At 41.0% G+C, this 20,770-nt stretch overlaps 1 protein-coding gene across 8 annotated transcripts in view; it reads left to right on the top strand.

Annotated features, from left to right (window-relative positions):
- The window catches only part of TRPM3 (transient receptor potential cation channel subfamily M member 3), a 657,305-nt gene that overhangs the window by 278,515 nt on the left and 358,020 nt on the right, over window positions 1–20,770 (top strand). For 7 of the 8 annotated variants that reach the window (XM_006152487.3, XM_014589340.2, XM_006152484.3 and 4 more), the window contains exons 2-3: window positions 9,026–9,105; window positions 10,994–11,198. In XM_006152487.3, the coding sequence (XP_006152549.1) occupies window positions 9,026–9,105; window positions 10,994–11,198 (285 nt within the window). Of the gene's footprint in view, window positions 1–3,687; window positions 3,744–9,025; window positions 9,106–10,993; window positions 11,199–20,770 lie in introns of those variants that run through there. The other variant, XM_014589339.1, reaches the window with a different exon arrangement.

Below are 20,770 nucleotides of genomic sequence, written 5' to 3'. Positions count from 1 at the left end.
TCTTTCCCAGTCACTCCTATTAACAAGGTAGAGCTTGACGGTTGAAAGAAAAAACAAAAACCTGACTACATAAGGTATATGACTTTAACTGACTATAAACATGAAAGGACTTGAAAAAGTTTGTGGAAAATGAAATTAATGTACAAGTTTGAGTGCAAAAAAATTTTGAAGTGCATGCAAAGTTTTCATAATATACATTTTCCATGAACTTTGTAAAGACCCCCCGCACATATGGTTTCAGGGAAAAGCTATGGAAAATATGGAAAAACACAGCAAGTGGCATGATGGTTAAGGTACTGAATTCCCACGTGGCCAACCACAATTCGAGTCTCAGACCTAGCAGCTTGAAAAATCACACCAAGCATATGTGTGTCTGTGCCCAACATCCCAAGAGGAGACTGAAGGAGAAGGGATTGTGGCATGGCCGTGGCCCATTGGGGGATGATTTCTCACTTTCCCTCTCTGTGTCTCTCTCCAGCATGCACACACACCCCATGGCAAAAACCTAGAAAAAAAAAATTGTTTAAAAGGGAAAAGAAAAAAAGAATAAAAACACTGGACCAACAGGTGGCATGGTGGTTAAGGCGCTGGATGCCCATGACCAACTGCGGTTTGAGTCCCAGACTTGGTGGCTTGAAATTCATGTTGGACATGTGTGCATGCATGCCCAAAATCCTGAGAGGAGGATGGAGGAGAAGGGATTGCAGCGTGGCCATTTGGGGAGGTGATGTCTAGTTTTTCTCTCTGTGTTTTTGGTGAATACCTGTGCCCTATGGCAAAATCTCTTTGAAGGAAAAAAAAAGAATAAAATAAAAATTATCCATACTTACCACCTTAGAATGCTTCCTTGCTATCATCTCCATAGGTATTTAAAACCAATCATTTTTCTGCATTATTTTATGGCCCGCTTTTTCTACAAAGCACCCTGAAAGTATTTTCCTATGTAACTAAGTGGATTTCTAAACCTGATTGCCAAATGGCATGAGCCATAGTTTACTTCATTAGTCTCCTCTTGATGGACTTCCCATTTGTTTCCAACTTTTCTGTTTTATAAATAATGTTGCAGTGAACGGTTTTGTGTGCTCACATCTGTGATGATTCCTTTAAAATAAATGGCTAAGAGTGTGGCACCTTTATAGAGGAAGGGTACGTATGTTTTAAAGGCCATCCCACACATTGTTCTTTACCAAGTCCTCAGAAAGAAGCAAAGGGGGACCAGCAGTTAGCATAATGGCTATGTCACTGGACTGTCATGGAGTCGACCACGGTTCGCATCCCGGACCCGGTGGCTTAAAACTCACACCAGACGTACGTGCGTGCCCAAGATCCCGGGAGGAGAATGGAAGAGAAGGGATTACAGCGTGGCCATCCCCCATGGGGGGTGATTTCTCACTTTCTGTCTCTCTGTCTCTCTCTGTCGGTCTGGCGAGTGCACACACCCTATAGCAAAAACCTCTCCAAAAAAAAAAGAAAGGAAAAAGAGTGAAAGAAACAAAGGGGTTTCTTCCACCATGTGTTTAACGCTGAAGCTCACGCTGATGTTTCATTGCGTCTTGCTTAGTGTCATATTTCTGCAATTGAAAGTCACTAGGCCATTTATTGTTTCCCATCCCAAGAGAAACCTTGGTGAGAATTTGGAAAATGTGGGAATTGGGAAGAGATCAATTCTGAACAGGGCAGAAGCAAGACAATGACTCAACCTAATCCAAGTTTGAAATATCGCTCACTTTCTGCAAATACTCCAGTTGAGTGTCCATATGACATAGGCTAGGCACTTTTGCAGAAGATCACAGAAATAAATAAAATAAATAAATCAAAATCAAAGCCTCATTGTCCTCCCAGGTTTACAATCCACAAGATTTGATAAGGACAAAAATATCTCCTTTCAGTTCTGAAGTTTGTCCATCAGGAAAGTCCCTTGAAGATGAAGTCTCATTATTTTTGTCCTTTTTTAAAAGTAGTTTTGTGTGAGATGCAGTTTTAATAGTTGTAAAAACTATAAAGTTCCTAGCATTTGTTAGGTCATTCCTTGTCATTGATTTCAGCTATGTACATGGATGAGCTCAGACTGAAATGCCAGATACATGTATTGACTTCAGCGTATGACCCCTCATGGTCAACCTATGAAATTAAAATCCTGGCTATAACTGGTAATCAGAAGGAGAAAAAAACAATTTTTTTTGGGGGGGAGAGGTTTTTGCTATAGGGCGGGTGTGCTTGCCAGACAGACAGAGACAGACAGAGATAGAAAGCGAGAAATCACCCCCCAGGGGGGATGGCCACGCCACAATCCCTTCTCCTCCATTCTCCTCTCGGAATCTTGGGCACGCATGCACACGCATCCAGCGTGAGTTTAAGCCACCGGGTCCAGGACTCGAACCGCATTCGCCTATGTGGGAGTCCAGCGACATAGCCATTATGCTAACTGCTGGTCCCCGAAAAAAGAAAAATTTTAGGAGGAAAAAAAAGTAGTTTTGCTTTGCTGAAATTTGAGCATTCACCCCTAGTTTGTTCACTAACCTAGTTAAGAATTACTATCTTGGGGCCAACAGGTGACATAGTGGTTTAAGTGCTGGCCTCCCACATGGCTGACCACAGTTCAAGTCCTGGCTTAAAATTCATGCAGGGCCCAAAATGTGTGCCCAAAATCCTGAGAGTAAAATGGAAAAGAAAGGATTGTGGCATGGCCATCCTGCCCAGAGCTGATTTCTCACTTTCTCTCTCTCTCTCTCTCTCTCTCTCTCTCTCTCTGGTCTCTGTCTTTTCCAGTGAGTCCATGTACCCTACAGCAAAAATCTCTTTAAAAAATAAAAAATGTTACTTAGGTGATATTTAAAGAAACCTTTCTGCGTGAATGAATACCAGCCATAATCTCTGAGTTAGTCACCCAGAAAAACAAATCACAGTGTCACTACTTTTAACCTGCGCCTGTACACTACAGTGATCATTACTCATCTTTTTTTCAATAAGGAAAAAGAGTGTGAAAGTTTCTGATCATACATTTACAGTTGTCAGAACCGGGCAGCAGGCTGAGACATGTATTAAGAAAGTTTTATTATTGGAATTCTAGACGTGGTGGAAGGTCCCTGGCAAACTCCAACTTTATTCTACTTGGATTCATGTACAGGGGTCAAAAATATTCTTTTAAGCACTCAGAGATCTTAGCAGTTCCTCTTTAAAGACACGCTATCATTCCATTCTTCGGGGACGGTGGAACAATGCCACTTGTGTGCCCAAACCACTCAGCACACTAATACAGTGTTTCTCCAGAAGGATTTGCTTTCCAAAGTTGAACTTTCAGAACTCAGAACACCTTATCACACTTTCACAAGCTTTCTTTCTGAAAATGGAAAGAAAAAAAAAGGCAAGGGGCGGGGGGGAGGTAGAGCCTGTTGGGACTTGTGCCAGTTAAATCCGATCTCTCTGGGGATTTGTTTTTCTTCTGGCGTCAGATTAGATGTTCAAATCAAGCAGTGTTTGAGGGCTGGGAGGGAATGTCCATGGGATTCTTAGTGCAGCTAATCCCGAAGCGGCACATTCCAAGGGGCTAATCTGCCTGCCCAAGTTCATTGCTTACTTGAAACGTCTCTTGGGGGAAGAGCTGGACAAGTGACTTTTTTTCCAGTGGGCGGTCATAAGAGCATTATTAATGGGATGACCAGCTCCAGCCGCAGCAAGCAAAATGAAAGCCACAGGAGCAGCTGGGGGGACTGCCCTTGCCACCACCCAGTGTCTGTGCTCAGGTAAAACGCTTCCAGTTAACTTTCTCTCGTTCAACTTCTCCGTGTTGAATCCGGGTACTTAGAGGAAGAACGAAGGCTCACTCAGGGAGGTGCTGAGGGAAAGCAAAAGGCAAAAATGAACTATGCATTCAGTACTTTTGGTCTCTGGTGCATGCTCTGATGAAGACAGGGTGTTTATTGCAAACAGGAGGAACAGGACAGTGTGGTGGTGAGATGTTTAGGGCAATTTTCTCTGTAATTTGTTTCTATGAAGTTAGTATACTCTTTTTTCCAATCTCGCTGTTATTGTTCTGGACCAAGTTGCCCTGCTAAGGAGTAGATTGCAATCGCACTTTCCCGGGGTTTTCGGAGATAGATTTAATACATGCTCTATGTGTGTACTTGTAAACTATTACCATCTGGAGAAATCCTTGATTCTGTAGCTAGTAGGGAGTGCATAGTAAAATGATTCAAAGTAGTTTCAAATGTTTATAGCAGATGCTTGGTGAAAAAGAGTTGAAACTGCTTAAACGAAATGACTTGTTTTTCTGTTGAAGGTAATGTGTAGAGCTGGGGTTTTTTTGTTTCTATCATTTTGATGCTTTATTGACTGTACATTTAACTTTCAAAATTAGTACTTGCTTTATTCTTGAAGGAAAGTCATCACACTTTGTTGAAAATGTAAATGCTGTCGCTTTTGTTGTAAATAAGATGTCCTTTAATAATTAATCTTTGAAAAACATTTCCCCATTATATGTCACACATGACTGATAATGCAGAAAGACAAGAAAGAAATAGCCCTTTACACCCCCAGACATGCTTATGTGACCATTCTACCTTTAGAAAAGAATGAACAGAAGTGATTTTCTGAGAGCCAGGAGTAGCCATCTTTTCTAAGAGTACATGAAACTTCCGGAGCGTATTTAGAAAGAAAAGATTTTAGGACACACTGTTGAAATTTTGTATGGGAAGAGAATTACAAGGTCAGCTAAGAACACAGCATGTCAAAACTATTTTATGCTTTCTAACAGCAAGGATAACCATTCCAAGCTAACTTAGTTGGATGTTAAAGACAGTATAAAGCTTCACGCAGAGTAGTTCAAAGCCTTTGACTAAAAGAAAAGGGAATTAGTTTAGGGAACAAGTTAAACCATGATTATACATCAAATACACTCTCTCTAAGAAAACAATTTTAAAAATCTAGTATCTGTCCGCACCAAAGAGCTGAATAAAAGCCAAATAAAGCTGTACCCACAGTAGAGCACAGTAAATTATGCATAATATTTTGTAGAATTCCTAATTCATGTGACACACATGCATTTTTTTTCTTTTATGTATTATACTTTTCTCTAGAAAAAGAAGCAATTGAATTACAAATGATGAAAAGATGTTTTAGTTTATGTTTCTCTTTTGTTTTCATCTCAATAGTCTGTGGCTTTTGCTAAGGAAATGATTAATCTGCTAATGGTAAGAAAAAGAAATTGAGCTTTAATCCTTTTGCTAACAGTGAGGTAGTTTTTCATTTTAAAGAAAGTAATTAAGTTACTAAACTGCACACAAGTCAAATCACTTTATCCCTAGAAACTATGAAACAAGTTGGCAATCTATGGGTAGAATTTCTTACCACACACCATCTGACTAAAACTTCCAGGGCCTTCTTAGTTGAAACTGGGATCCATGGGTAGAAAAATAATAAAGTGACCTTGATACGTCTACTCTCTTTGTGAGGCACCTCAGGATTCTCAAATTAGGAGTCTTGTTAAAATGATGTTCTTGTTGTAACCATTATAATATTCCCCCTTTCTTTTGTTCTTTTCTTGTATTCTGATGTTTTCTGTCTTTCAGAGAGAGATATTTTTGCTATAGGGCATGTGCACTTGCCAGAGAGACAGAAAGCGAGAAATCATCCCCCCCAGCAGAATGGCCACACACAATCCCTTCTCTTCCATTCTCCTCTCAGGATTTTGGGCATGCACACACATGGGCCCAGCGTGAGTTTTAAGCTGCCAGGTCTAGGACTTGAATCATGGTCGACTGCATGAGAGTCCAGCAACATAACTATTATGTCATCTGCTGGTCCTGGTGGTGTTTTCCTAATGCCACACCTCACCCTACTCTACCCCAAAGACAGAGGAAGAAAAAAGAGTGTTCATTACTCCACATACGAGGACTGGAAGGTGTGAATGAGAAGGGGAAAGGTGCAAGTATGAGCTGGTTCTAAGATAGGCCTCTAACTGTGCAGCTCTGTCTAAATGCCATGGTACTCCCAGGCCTGCCCAAATGCAATATTCATATCAAAAATATTTAAGATCAATAATACTAATTTAAGGAGGCAGTTTAGCAGAGGGAGTAAGAGTGTCAGCTCTGAAGTAAACTGTGCAAGTTCAAGGTGCCAGACCCAAGATGGCTAACTCCACAGCTAAGCCCCAGACCCAGCAGCTTGAAAAACATGTTGGGCATGTGTTCCTATGTGCCCAGGATCTGAGGAGAATAAAGGAGAAGGGATCACAATGTGGCCACCCTCCCTGGAGGGTGACTACTTTTTTCCCTCTCATTCTGTCTCTGTTGTCTCTTTCTGGTGAGTACACTTCCCTATGCCCCCCCCCAAAAAAAATGTTAAAAAGCAGAAAAACTTACTTCTTGTATCTCTTTGCCTCAATTTATTGGTAAAATGGACATAATAGTAATACTTCACTCACAGATTTATTATGAGGCTCCATAGAGGTGACCCACAGAGAGAATCCATATAAGGCACAATGAATTACCTGTGAGCTCCTACTACATGCCACATGCTTTTTTTTTCTTTTGGAGAGGTTTTTGCTATAGGGCGCGTGCGCTCGCCAGACAGACAGAGAGAGACAGAGGGATAGAAAGCGAGAAATCACCCCCCCGAGGGGATGGCCACACTGCAATCCCTTCTCCTCCATTCTCTTCTCAGGATCTTGGGCACACACGCACACGCACCCGGTGTGAGTTTAAGCCACTGGGTCCGGGATTCGAACCGCGGTTGACTACGTGGGAGTCCAGCGACATAGCCATTACGCTAACTGCTGGTCCCGCCACATGCTTTATCTGAATCATCTGGTTCGACTACAGCACCTCTTCAAAGTAACTTGGATTATCCTCATGATATAGAAGAGGTGCAGAGTTGTTAAACAACTTTTTTAGATTCTTTGTCAGTGGTCAACCAGGACTTGTGGGAGTCTGTCACCCCCAACACAAAGGGAATCCATTTAGGTTATGCCTGCTACACTGGTTTCATGGCACTGTCATCTGGAATATCATCTGAACTTTTCGTACCCGGATCAACCCCAGGCTGGTTTTGCTTCTTGGAATGAAAGCATGGTACCCAGAAAATAATGACAATAGCGTGTGTGCCAGATGTAACGGTTGTGCCTATTTTATACACAAGAAAAATTGAGGATCAAAGAAATCCCATCTTTCTCTAAACTGGAGAGACCCACTCATGCCACTTTTTCTAATTATGAATCTCACACTGTAGTCGCAATACTGCGTTTTCCACTCTGTCTCAGGGAGTGTTGATCGATGCTGCCTGAGATTCCCAGATGCTTCCTCCAAGATCCTTCTGAATGCCGGCCAAAGTGAGCTGTGAAAAGAATAGGAAACTGCGTTCTCCCTTTTCTACTCCCTAAGGTGGGAAAGATGATTTCAAATGTCCAGTGAGGAACAATTTGCCATCTCTCTGCCAAAAGATATTATCAGCCAAAGTATTCAGTGTCTAGGGAAATTCACAGCTTATGAATAGTTTACCTTGTAGCTTTTCTATGAAGATAAGGACTGGTTATCTATGCTGCTAAGCTCATTTCTATTACAAAAATGTAGCCAGTAGCTTTGCCTACATGTTTGAGAAGAAAAATCTTTGAGAATAGAAATCAGAACTTTTTACAACTCCAGAGAACCAACATAACTGTGTTACCTTCGTGGTGTTAGGTACAGAGGTCTACCTGGACCCTGGCTCTCTGAGGCAGTGTGGGTATTTTCCTAAGGATAGAGCATGAACACCCAGAAATGACATGACCAGGTTGGGACCATGACTTAAAGAGGAGGTAGTTCCTTGTGTCCCTTAACTTGTCCCCACGTTGCAACTTGTCAAATGTGTATTGTCACGTCTATTACACAGCTGCTGCTGCAATGCCACAAGCTTGCGTGGGCCTCCACTGCAAGAGAGGGAGATGAGAAACTGAAGGGCCAAGGGCTTCTCAGAATTTAACACAAGACATACAGACATTTGAGCCATTGTGGGAAACAAGACCAATTACAGCTGACAAATGGGGGCTTGTCACTTTTAACCAGTCGATCATACAGGACAAGTGAACAGCTCTGCATGTTTTAAGAATGAATTTAGTTCTAATACTGGATCAGGGAGATGTTACCCTATAGAAAGAGCATTACAGATTTTTCTGGCAACTTCCACCTTAATGCTCTTCTGAGCACCTTATTTGGTGTCATGAGAGATTCTCCAACTATTTCAAATGTTGGTAAAGAAAGGGATAAAGGGATGCAAGGTGGGCACTCTTCTTTAGAACAAAAACCATAGAATATGCCAGAGTATGCTTTGTCCATCTGGAAACCTAATCTTGGGTGTGGGACTTCTGGGTACAAAGCCCATTCTATGAAGCTGCATTTGCTATGCTTAAAGGCATGTGAGACGCAAGAAAACATGCCATCTTACTCCCTTCCAGAGGCACTACCTCCACACTTCTGGACTATGATGAAGACATTTATCTTCTTCATGTTTCTATTTCTTTTTCTTTTTCCCTCTTCGTACTTAAGCTCTGCTAATTGTGATTCGAGAAAAAGCATGGTGATGGATTAGGACTTTTGGGTTATAATATTTCCCTACCATTTTTCTTTCCTTCTGCAAGAAAAATCTAATGGAAAGGTCAACCATAAAAATCTTGTTTTATTTAGATGTATTTCTTCCCACCACTAAAGTCTTGTTTTCTATTAGGTCATAGACATACAGTTCTATCTCTCCAAGTACATTTTCCCTGTAGATAGCATCAACTTTCTGTCCTACAAAAAAAAAAAACATTATGAATTTGTATATGGTTTCATTGCTTATTTTTTTATTGTGGTCATTTCCTTTAACTATCAATATGATAATGTTAAACCTAATCAGCAGGTTCTGGGGATAATTGACTTATTATACTCAGTGTTTATATGTGAGATAACCATAATTTCCACTAGCCCATTTGGTGATTATGACACTTTGCTTCCTAATTAAAAAATATTTAAAGGTTATGTTCACCTTTCTTCTCTCTTTTATTTTTTTTTTTCAGGCTCAGAAGTCCTGGATAGAAAGAGCATTTTATAAGAGAGAATGTGTTCACATCATACCCAGCACCAAAGACCCCCATAGGTAATCTTGCTGTCTCTAATGTATTGAGAATATAAAGTAGTAATTACAGGAACTAACTGCAAAAGTAATCACTACCCAGTGTGAGGAAACCACCGTCGAATTACAAATATTTTTAAATTGTTGCTGTACATCTTTGAAGCAATCTCATATAGATGCACTGCGTAATAGCCATGCTTACAGTTCATTCTTAGCGTAAGAGCCTACACAGAATAACTTATGTATCATTGCAGAAAGTGTTAATCACTTTATTTAACAACAGATTTCTGTCGTTTTTATGTTTACTGGTTTCTCCTCCTGAGTGTTTGGTCCAAATGCTTAGCTTGAAAATCATGCTCTGCTTTAGTGAAAAAGAAACCTTTAAGTTAAAGACTGATGCATTATTAATCAGATTGTAGATCTTAGGTTCCCATTCAAGCAGAGGGTATTTTCAGTACCCTATTTGCATTTCTGAAGATCTGTAATACGGGAAGCATTTGGGATAAAGTAACATATATACGTCTAAAAATGCCTTTATGGAGAGGTTTTGGTTTTTTGTTTTTTAAATTTTTTTAATTTTTTATTATTATTTTTTTTGCTATAGGGTGCGTGCGTTCGCCAGACATACAGAGAGACAGAGAGATAGAAAGCGAGAAATCAGCCCCCAGGGGGGATGGCCACGCCGCAATCCCTTATCCTCCATTCTCCTCTCAGGATCTTGGGCACGCACGCACACACGCCTGGCGTGAGTTTAAGCCACCGGGTCCAGGACGCAAACCGTGGTCGACTACGTGGGAGTCCAGCGACATAGCCATTACACTAACTGCTGGTCCCTAGAAATGCCTTTATGAACAGACAACTTAATAAGGTAGTTTGAAATGTGAAACCAGGGCCAGCAGATGGCATGATGGTTAAGGTGCTGGACTCCCATGTATACTAACATGGTTTAAGTCCTAGACCTGGCAACTGAAAAATTATGCTGGGCACAAGTGAGTACATGCCCAAAATCTCAAGAGGAGAAGGGATTGTGGTGTGACTATCCCCTCTGGGGTGTGATTTTCCACCTTCCCTCTCTCTATCTGTCTATATCCTCTCTAATGAGTACATACACCCTATGACAAAAACAAAAACAAAAGAAAGAAAAGAGAAAAAAAGAAATATGAAGTCACCAAGTCATAAGGACTAGTTGTACAACCTTGGAATGTTTACTTATCCTTCAAAATGACACTATTTCATTCATAAAATAATGCTAAATTGTTAGTGTTTAATAAATGGTAACCACATATTGTAACTATTACTACTAATAGTCATAACACTGGTGGCAGTAATGTATGAAGGACATTTTCATAATAGGAGTGAATTTTAAGTTTTCAAATATCTTGTGAATTTTCCTTCATTGTTTCATCAAGAGCACTTAAGCCTGCTGGCTTTTATTCTGACAATTGGATATTTGACAGCAAATGTCAATTGGGAAGAGACAAGGTGGGTCGTGACTCACATATGAGTGAGATTCCTCATTTAAGTGTGCATGTTAACATTCTTCCTGTGAAGCTCTCCAGTGTCCTTAGTGCACGATTTGATAGATGGGTAGAGTGAAAAGGAGAAAGCTCTAGAGAGCCGTTGTTCACAGGGGTCCCATCCTAAACATGTCAGGTGTGAGCAGCCGTGGGTGGAGAAGGACAGAGATATGGTGTGGCTTCTGTAGCTAAATGAACATGGGGAGGGGGAGAAAAGGAACGGAGGAAGGTCTGAGCTCATCAGATGCCTGCCGCAGTCACATTATGTGATCCACCCTGAGAACTGACGGATAGGGGCCGATGCAGATTGCAGGTTTTGCAGCAGGTTGCCTTTAGTGTAAATTCCAATGGTGGCGAATCAATAAAGGGGTTCTCTTTAACCTCTTCTGTTGTAGGTGTTGCTGTGGGCGTCTAATAGGCCAGCATGTTGGCCTCACTCCCAGTATCTCTGTACTTCAGAATGAGAAAAATGAAAGTCGCCTCTCCCGAAATGACATCCAGTCCGAGAAGTGGTCCATCAGCAAACACACTCAACTCAGCCCGACAGATGCTTTTGGGACCATTGAGTTCCAAGGAGGAGGCCATTCCAACAAAGCCATGGTAATCAGAAAGTGGTTCCATCACTCCCAAAGTAGCTTGAGTCCCACAAAGGAGCAGTTTAAAAACCCAGGGAGTCTTGGGGTCTAATCTGTACTCTGCAATTCCTGATGGGGTGATCTGTGTGACTCGGATCTTCCTCTGTAAAATGAGAGGAGGAAAACCTGTCTCCCGGGATTTTAAAAAATAATTACTACAAGGTCATAGGGCCAGCAGGTGGCATGGGGTGTTGGACTACCACATGTCCAACCATGTTTGAATCCTGGACCTGGTGGCTTGAAAATCATGCTAGGCACATGTGCATCCATGCCCAAAATCCTGAGCAGCGAGTGGTAGAGAAAGGATTATGGCGTGGCCATCCCCTCTAGGGAGAGTGATTCCTCACTTTCTCTCTCTCTGGCAGGCATATACACACCATGGTAAAAACCTAAAAAAAAAGATAATAAAATTAAAATAATTAGTATAAGATTAGACACAGTGATTGTTATTAACAATAATAAAACAAATAGCTTCCTTCATATGTAACTAGTTTTATTATGTTATTATGTCATTGTCTGTCTCATCTATTAATACACTTTTCTAACTCCTTTTTCTCCCTTTGGTGGAAAAAATGTTACTTTAGGTTTCTGTTTTGTTCTGTCAGTAATTAGCATTTCTCTCAATTCAAGGTGTGAGTGGGCATCCTAGCTTATTTCCTTCCCGATTATAACAGAGATCTTGCCATATAAATCGAGTTTTGTTTTCACTCCAAGCAGCTATGTTCAATAATGCTCTCAATAGAAGGGACCCACATGAAAAGGTTTTTTTGGAGGGGGAAGGAGAGTTTAAGAAATACATCAATTTCATTTCTAAGAATTGTCACTTCTAAATTTCAGCTTTCATCATGGACCGCTCCTTTTTGCCTGACATAGTTTTGCCAAGAGAAAAGTATAACATGTGTTTTTGAAATTCTAAAAATGCTATAGTCCAACAAGCTGGCTTCTAACTGTTAGAAGAAAGTGTGAGCGGAGGGTGGAGCAGCTGGAGGGGGCTGTGCTAGGTATGGTATAGGGTTTTCTGATTTTGAAAAGGGAATTTTGCTTAGAGAAGCACATCGCGAAACACAAGGGGAGTCACCTCCTGAGTTAGTCCAAAAAGGTGCAATGAAGCTACCTTTCTTTTATATTCTCTGTCTTCCTCTCTCCTCTCCTCTGTCTTCTTCCACCCAGCCCCACTGCAGTAATTTCTTTACCAAGAATAGCTAACTGAGCTAGTCTCACAGTTCTTCCTTAAGAAAATTGATTTTGAGCTATATGTAAATTAAAACTACAGTTCTGGGCTATGAGAGGAAAGGTTGTCATTTGCAACCTTCAGGAAGGCTTAGGAAAACAAGTGAGTCAGGTTAGCCTTGCTTGTACCAAACTAAAATAAATGGAAATTTGTCACCGCCTCACTCACTTAAGGGACTTATTTGCCCACAAGACCATTAAATATCTTCGACTTAGTTCAGTCCCCATTCATAGTACAGGATTGAGCTGTGTACAATGTAGATTTTTCTGGAATCATGCATTAAAAGTCATGCACTTTTCTCCATAAGAAAAGTGCTCAGAGCTGACCCCTTATTCAGGTGACTAAGGGAGCTGGACCCCATGTGGTCAATCAAGCATGATGTTCAAGTCTCAGACTTGGCAACTTGAAAAACATGCTGGGCATTGGGGCCAGCAGATGGCATGACAGTTACATTGCTGGACCTCCACATGGCCTATTGTGGTTCTGATCCCAGACACTGTAGTTTGAAATTCACACCTGGTGCATGGGCATGCATGCCCAAGATCTCAAGAAGAGAATGGTGAAGAAAGGATAGCATGGCCATCCCTCCAAGTGGGCTGATTTCTTTCTCATTGTCTTTGTCTCTCTCTCTCTCTCTCTCTCTCTTTCTCCAGTGATCACACATGCCCTCTCAGGGAAAAAAAAAAAAAAACATGCTGGGCGTATGCTTATGTACCCAAAATCTTGACAGGATGAAGAAATGAAGGGGAAGGGATTGCAGAGTGATCACCCCACTGGGGAGTGCTTTCTGCCTCTCCCTCTCTGTCTCTCTAGCCATCTCTGGCAAATGCATGTACTCTCTGGCAATTTTTTTTAATAAAAAAAACAAAGAAGTAGAAAACTACAAATGAGGAAGTGGCTTGCTGAGCAATACTCATTATGGAATGGTGCAGCCAGTGCCTTCACAGAGGACTTATAAGGCGCCTGCAGCGTCAGGCCATAGCACAGTGGCACAAAGTAGGCATCTGGTCATCACTGCCATCGCTAACATTCAGTGTCAAATATGGAGTGTAACTGTGCACATAAGTGAGAGCAGCCTCCAGAGTCACTGCCTTGGGAAACTAGTTACCAGATGCGACCACTGTCCAAATGTGCACTGATTTGTCTTTTGGAAACTGATTTCAGACCACTTATTGATCACAAGAGAAAAGTGTTTATATTTTTATTAAATGAGAGTTGTTATTGGATTTTTTTTAGAATTATTTACTTAATTCTATTTGTTATTGTTGCTATTATTTTTTTAAATTTAATCAGAGAGAGAGAGAGAAAGGGAAAGCAAGAATGCAAGTTGGTAGGTCCAGGACTCGAACTGCAGTCAACCGTGAACCACCACGCCACCTACTGGCCCCAGTTTTTATTGGAAATTAATCTCAAGTGCATGCAATTTATAAAACTTATAGCTTGGTCACAATAACTTCTGCCAGTGTTTCATAAGCCCAGTCTATTCTCTAAAGAAAAAGTTTTTACCATGAATAATATCTAAGAATGAAGTATTAGTTCTGACTCTGCCAGTGACACACTCATGAGGCCAACTCTCAGGTGAGGCCTCTGAGGTTCAGGATGCCCTACATGGCCTCAGAGTAGGCAAGTCTTTCTTTCTTTCTGAGTCTAACTGACCAAAATTGGGCCATTCTTCTTTTTTGTTACAACCAAATATTAACAAGTGGAAGTCCCAATGATTCATCCACACAAAAATGAGCATGTTGTTCACTTTGAAAACTTACCTTGAATTATTCCAGTACTACTCTCTAGACAAGGGGCAGAGCTGTGCACAGGCCAGAGATGTCATGCATCAGGCAGGACAGTCATGTGTCCCAGCCAGTGCCATCTGTGCCACCCATTCTCTCAGACAAACCGGCATGTGTTTGAACAAGAGGGGAATCGGCAACCTCCGCCTGTCAACGAATGCCACTTTTTACACGGGGAAGGCATGGCTAATTAATTCCCAAGATCTAAGTCAAACAGACCAACTAACTTCATTTTTTAAAAGTGTTTTGCTATAGGGCATGTGTGCTTGCTGGGGAGGGAGAAAGAGAGAGAGAGGAAAGAAAAGAGCCACCAGGTCATCCTACAATCCTTTCTCCTCCACTCTCCTCAGGATTTGGGGCATGCACACACATATGCCCGGTGTGATTTTCAAGTTGCTAGGTCCAGGACTCGAACTGGGAAGTTGACCATGTGGGATCCAGCCACCCTACTGTCCCCACCATTTGCTGGCCCTAAGCCAACTTACTTAATATGCCTCTGATCCCCTGCTTCTGACAAGAGCACTTGAAAGTCAAAATAATTTTTAACAAAGAAGTCCAAAACTCTAGAGGCAGATTGACTTTTATTAATTTTTTAAGAAAGAAGTGAGACTCTGAATAACCCATGAGGCTAGAGCAAATATTCATGTCCAAGGCCCACCTCCAGGCAGTCTCATTCATTGGCCTGAGATAGAACCTGGACATCTGAAGGTTTTTGAAAGTTACCCGGGTTATCCTACTGTTCAGCCAGACTTAGAGCATACTAATTGATCCTAGTCTCTCTACCTATTGGGTTGTCAGAAAAGTCATGATGCATTTTTGCATAGAAAAACAGAAAAAATGCATCATGACTTTTCTGACAACCCAAGATTTTATAGGAAAGACAAGTGGAGCCCAGAGAAGTTATCTTCCCAAAATTGCACAATTATTTCATGCCATACTTCTCAAATTCACCTCCTCGGGACTCTCTGACAGTACATTTTTATTTTGTCGTAAATGCCTGGTACAGCTACAGTAGATGTTATATTTATATATGTGTATGTGTGTGTGTACATATATCATTATAGTTATATATATATTTACATATAACTCTATATTGTTTTATGTAGTTATATGTAAATATATATACATGCTATGGATATTATATATAATATATAATGATCTATAATACATATATTCTCAAATATATATGTGTGTGTAGATAGTTGAAAGGAAGATAATTGCTGTTATATTTGTAGCTTAACTTTTCCCTGGAATTATAAAATCATTATTATTTGATGAGGTTAATTAAACTCAAAAGCTGTGAGCAGGACGAGGTCTTTGTCCTATTACATCCTAGATAATAGCTCCGTGTTCTGAGCATCGCTAAGCAGTCATGATATTCAGTCCTCAGTTCCCAGGTTTGACAAGTCCAGAGAAATGGCAGGGAACTCAGCAGTGCACAGAGAGGAACTGTGACCCAGGAAGGACAGTTGACACTCACAGTGAGGGAAGCGTTCTGACTTCCTTCTCAATACCAAGCCACATCCTACCAATTGCACACCCAAAATAGCCACTTCCGGGCTTTCAGAGCACCTGTCAGTTCATCTGGACAGCTCACAAAGTCAGACTAGAGAAACCAAGAAGATACTGAGATGCTAATGCTCTCATAAAGGTGTTGTTTTACTAAGTGGGTTTTACTAAGTGTGTTCCAGGTAACTTTATTTTTATATTGTATTTCCTTCATGGAAGATAGTGGGTAAGAGAGAGGGAGAGACACGCGCCCAACAGGGTCTTGTCATGTTGCGATCCCCTTCCCCCAGCCCCCCAGCTATTCAGGGTCTTGGGTATACATGCCCATGTTTCAGGTCAACCTGGTATGTGAACTCCCCCAGTGGCTTCCAGCGCTGCCACATGGGCCACCAAGGCTGGGCCTATCCAGGTCACTTTGTCTACTGCCTTAGAGAACAACAATAGGCTGGCCCAGTCAGCAGACACTGTGTCATTTTGCAAAGCCTCTTCTTCATCTGGGGCTCAGGCTGAAGATTATTTAGAAAAGGAAGCAGTGCTGGGCTTGATTACAGGCAGTCTTACTTGCTTACTAATCATCTCTTCCAATTAATGCCGAGCTGACTTGTGGGCCAGGTAAGCATAACCTAATTAAGGACTTGTATTTAAACCTCTCAAGTCACCCATATAACTCTCTTCAGGTTTTCCCTTGCCATTTACTCTGCTTATTAGATCCGATTGAGCCTCTTATTATAGTTTTCATATCATTTAGATAATTATTCCTATCCCTCATTCTTACACTTCAAGCACTAGCTATTGAGTCTGCCAGGATGAAAGCCTTATTCTCTAAGCATTGGTGCTGAAGGGAGCAGGGATGGGTGAAAAAGAAACACGAGGTGGGAGAGGCAGCAACCACACAGTATCTATAACCTCATACTTTTAAATTGCTCTGGGATTGAATCTGAGACTCTAAAAATCGTCTGTCTTTGCATTATGCAAATTTGACCTGAGAATCAAATCTTCATTGACTGACACACACAAAATAGGAAATTTAATGAATCCCACTTCACAAAACAAAGCAGTTATCACTAGACTGTAGCTAACCGAACAGCCTCACGTAGCATGGTAAGGTTTATGAGAGGTTGTGTAATTGTTCCACTGATTTCCAGATTCTATCGTGTAATTTCAAGGTACTGAACTGGCAGTTTGGAAGAAAACCCTTCTGAAACTGCTAAAACTAAGATTCCCTGGGCCAGCTGATGGAGTGGTGGTAAAGGCGGCTAGATTCCACATGACTGACTGTGTGATTGGAGTCCTGGGTCTGGCAGCTTGAAAAATCAGCCTGGCACATGTGCTTGCATGCCCAAATTCTGAGAGGAGAATAGAGAAGAAAGGATTATGACATGACCATTTCTCCTGGAAGGTGCCTTCTCACTTTCCCTCTCTCTCTCTATTTCCATTCTTATCTCTCTCCAGTGAGTAAACACACACCGAAAATAAAACTGAAAAAAAAAAAAAGAAAAAAATAAGAGACCAAAAAAACCCTATAATTTAGCACTATTGTTTCTGATCCTAACCATAGATAGAGAGAAGAAAGAATCAACCCACCTCCAAGAAGCCAGCCCATCTTCTTGCCTTTAGAAAATGCTATGCCTGGGGCCAGAAGCTGATATGATGGTTCAGGCGCTGTACTCCCAAGTGCTCGACCGAGGTTAGAGTCCTGGACCTTGTAGCTTGAAAATCATGCCAGGCATGTGTGTACATGTGCCCAAAATCCTGAGAAGAATGAAGGAAAAGAGATTGTAGCACAGCCACCCCCCCGAAGGGGATTTCTCATTCTCCTTTTCTCTGTCTCTGGCAGGTACACATGCCCTGTGGCAAAAACCTGAAAAAAAATTTTTTTTTCTGAAGCATAGAAAAAAGTTTTATTTTACATAATTCTGGTAAAAAAATTCAGAGTTTGTATGCTTAGTGAAGTTCTTTAGTTTGAGCTGATCAGCATCCATCCCTTGTAAATTTCTGGTACATAACAATAAAAAATTGCAAAAAAACAATATAGAATAAATTACAATGGCACTTTTGTTTCCAGAGTTTTGTAGGTCACCAAGGCAGGAATTTAATAACAGTGAATTTAATTTCAAATATTTTCTTTCTAGGGAAATTGTATATCTATTAAACTGTCATAAACATTAAACTCTCACTGCAAAACAAAAGACTCTGTGGACTTGAAAAGCTGGTATCAGCAAAATTGCCTTAGCAGTTCGATGTAACATACTCTGCCTGGCCACAGCTTTAATTAAATATGCCCATTTCAAGTGGGGCTATATAGAATTAGGAAATGAAATGATGCTTGTCACATTTCTCAACACAAAGAAAAATCAGGCAAATTTCCCACTACAGGGTTGGAAGATAGGTATCAAAAATACTGTTGAAATAGGCCCAGAACTATAGCCTAGCGGTTAAGGGGACTGGATCACTCATGGCCCACAGTGGTTCGAATTCCAGCCCAGTGACTTGAAAAAACATACCAGCTGCGTATGTACGCATGCCCAAAACCCTGGCAGGAAAGAGAAATGGAGGAAAAGAGACTGAAGTGTGACCATGTTCCATTGGAGGGTATTTTCTCTCTCCCCCTCTTTCTAGCTCCCTGTTTCTCTCTGAAGGGCACGAGCCAGAAAAGAATTCTTAATGAAACAGCCTGGTTTGTTCTAAGCAGTACTGTCTGCTTCCCCACCGTCCAGCCTCTGCCTGCTCCAGGTGTGTGACACACACAGGGTAAAGTATCCTGTCTGGTGTGTGACACGTGTGAGCTCCAAGATTAGTGCACAGCAGGGCCATAATAAGGCTGAATTCTGCTTTGATTGTGAATAGTTGAGTTTGTTTTTTTCTCCATTCTCCTTCTGGAATTTTGGGCACACACACATATCTGGCATGATTTTCAAGCTACCAGGTCTGGGACTTGAACCACAGTTGACCATGTAGAAATCCAGCACCTTAACAATCACGGACCTACTGGCCACAATAGTAACCTTTCTAATGAGGAAACAATAAGTGTGGCTTTAGTAAAAATGTGCAGTAAAGTCACTTGCTAAAGGAAAAAGGCCTTTAGCACGAGGCAGAGCAACAACTCAAGAGTTTTAGTTACTGAAGTCTTTAGTCACTGTCATTCAAATGAAAGAAAAATCTCTTGTTTTCTACAAGGCTCTTCAAATGGTTCACAGAAAAGTGATTATCATGAAAAAACTATGAACAGATTTCAAAAAAAATTTTGCACCAAAATAAACTCATACTGTAATTCAAATTTTTCCATGAACCTTCTGAAGACATTTCATATTATAGTCTCACAGCATTTCATTTCTAAGTTTCTTGCTTGGAACACAAAATACATTTTTTCATAAAAATCATGCAGGATTCAGTGGCTTTCCAAATCCAAAGAACCTAAGAATAGATCCAATAGTACAATTTCAACTAGAGTCAGTCTCTTTTACAGAGAGCATTCTCGAGATACTATTCTAAAGGTTGATACATTGCAAGAGCTTCTTGCTGCCAGGCAGGGGCACTAATGATAGAAAGGGGAAGGGGTAAGACAATTGTAGGGTCCTGGCAGTATTCCACAGTGCTGAGGCCATAAGGGAGCTACTAGGCTCGAATCCTGAAGTCTCCTTGTATACTCCACACATTCATCTCTGCTCATGATCCAGGCTGGCTGGGGATGGATTATGGAGTCACACCCTGTGGAGGATCCTTCTCTCCCTGTCAGGATCCTGACAGGAAGAGAGAAAAGTCTAGATAACTCCCAGCATGAGTAATTTATTTAAGCTCAGTTTATCTCTCTTTTTAAAAAAATTTTTTCCAGATGGTGCATGCACTGGCCAAGAAAAAAAAGAGAAGTTGGAGAATGAGAAGGTGCCTCTATGGGGGATGGCCTTGCCGAAATTCCTTCTCCTCCATTTCTCCTTCCTTTTGGGATTTGGGCACACATACACACACACCTGGTGTGTTTTCCAAGCCACTGGGTCTGGGCTCCAACTGCCTGGTTGGCCATGTAGGATCCAGCCACCTCAACCACCAGACCATGGGGTGGCCTGAGCTCTGCTTATCACTTGAAATTAACTGGGGAACTAAGGGAATGTGGGCAAAGGATGGGTAGCTCAGGGCAGTAGTAGCATTTTCCTTTTCTATGGGTATTCACTTAGACTAGTCACTCCCTAGATAACTCTGAGTTAAGAGGCAAAAGGCTGTTTTTGAGGCATACTAAAGAGCTAAAGGCAAGTCACCAGGGCCTATCATAGCCAGGAGTTGTACAAGGTGAAAGAAACTTTTATCCAATTTGCATTTATTAGTTTGTTCCAGAACTGAATCTGAACAGTCTTGTGAGATGGTCAGGATCATCTCCCTTTAACAAGAGAGGGTGTTCACGTTGACCAAATAACTTACAATGCCAGTATCTGACACGAATGTGTTTCTGCACACATCGGAGAAGTCTGTAAATGGGAACACATGGCATCACGTTAGCGTAATACCCAGGGGACAAGATTTAGTGTGCGCATTATGAAGATTTCTTGTTAATTGCAAGGCAGTCCCTTCACAATTAATAGACTCAAAAGTAGACAATCAAAATTGCTTAGCTTGACAACCAAATATCAGGTCATTGAAAAGTCATGACATATTTTTCTGTTTTTCTTTGCAAAAATTTGTCATGACTTTTCCAATGACCCCATAGTTCCTAATTTCAAATCATATTGACCATTTAATAAAAAATAATTAGTTGCTGTGGGCACAACCATTTATGAGGGTGAAACTGCTGATTTGACACGTGAATTAACTTATATTTCAAGCACCTAGAGAGCTTACTTAATAACCTGATTTTTTTAAATGTGTAGAAGTATATAATTTAAAAATTAGAATCTTCAGATAATCTCAATATGTTTTTTATCCCTTCACTTTAAATATCCTCTTAGTCCCCAAACCATATACCTATATTGCTGTATTACTAATAACAATTTAAGAAGGTAGCAAATGAATTCATTTAAA

Source organism: Tupaia chinensis, unplaced genomic scaffold, assembly GCF_000334495.1.
Source record: "Tupaia chinensis unplaced genomic scaffold, TupChi_1.0 Scaffold000354_1, whole genome shotgun sequence".
NCBI classification, from domain to species: domain Eukaryota; kingdom Metazoa; phylum Chordata; class Mammalia; order Scandentia; family Tupaiidae; genus Tupaia; species Tupaia belangeri.
The sequence above is the reverse complement of the archived record's forward strand: the minus strand, read 5'-3'. Positions and strand labels throughout refer to the sequence as shown.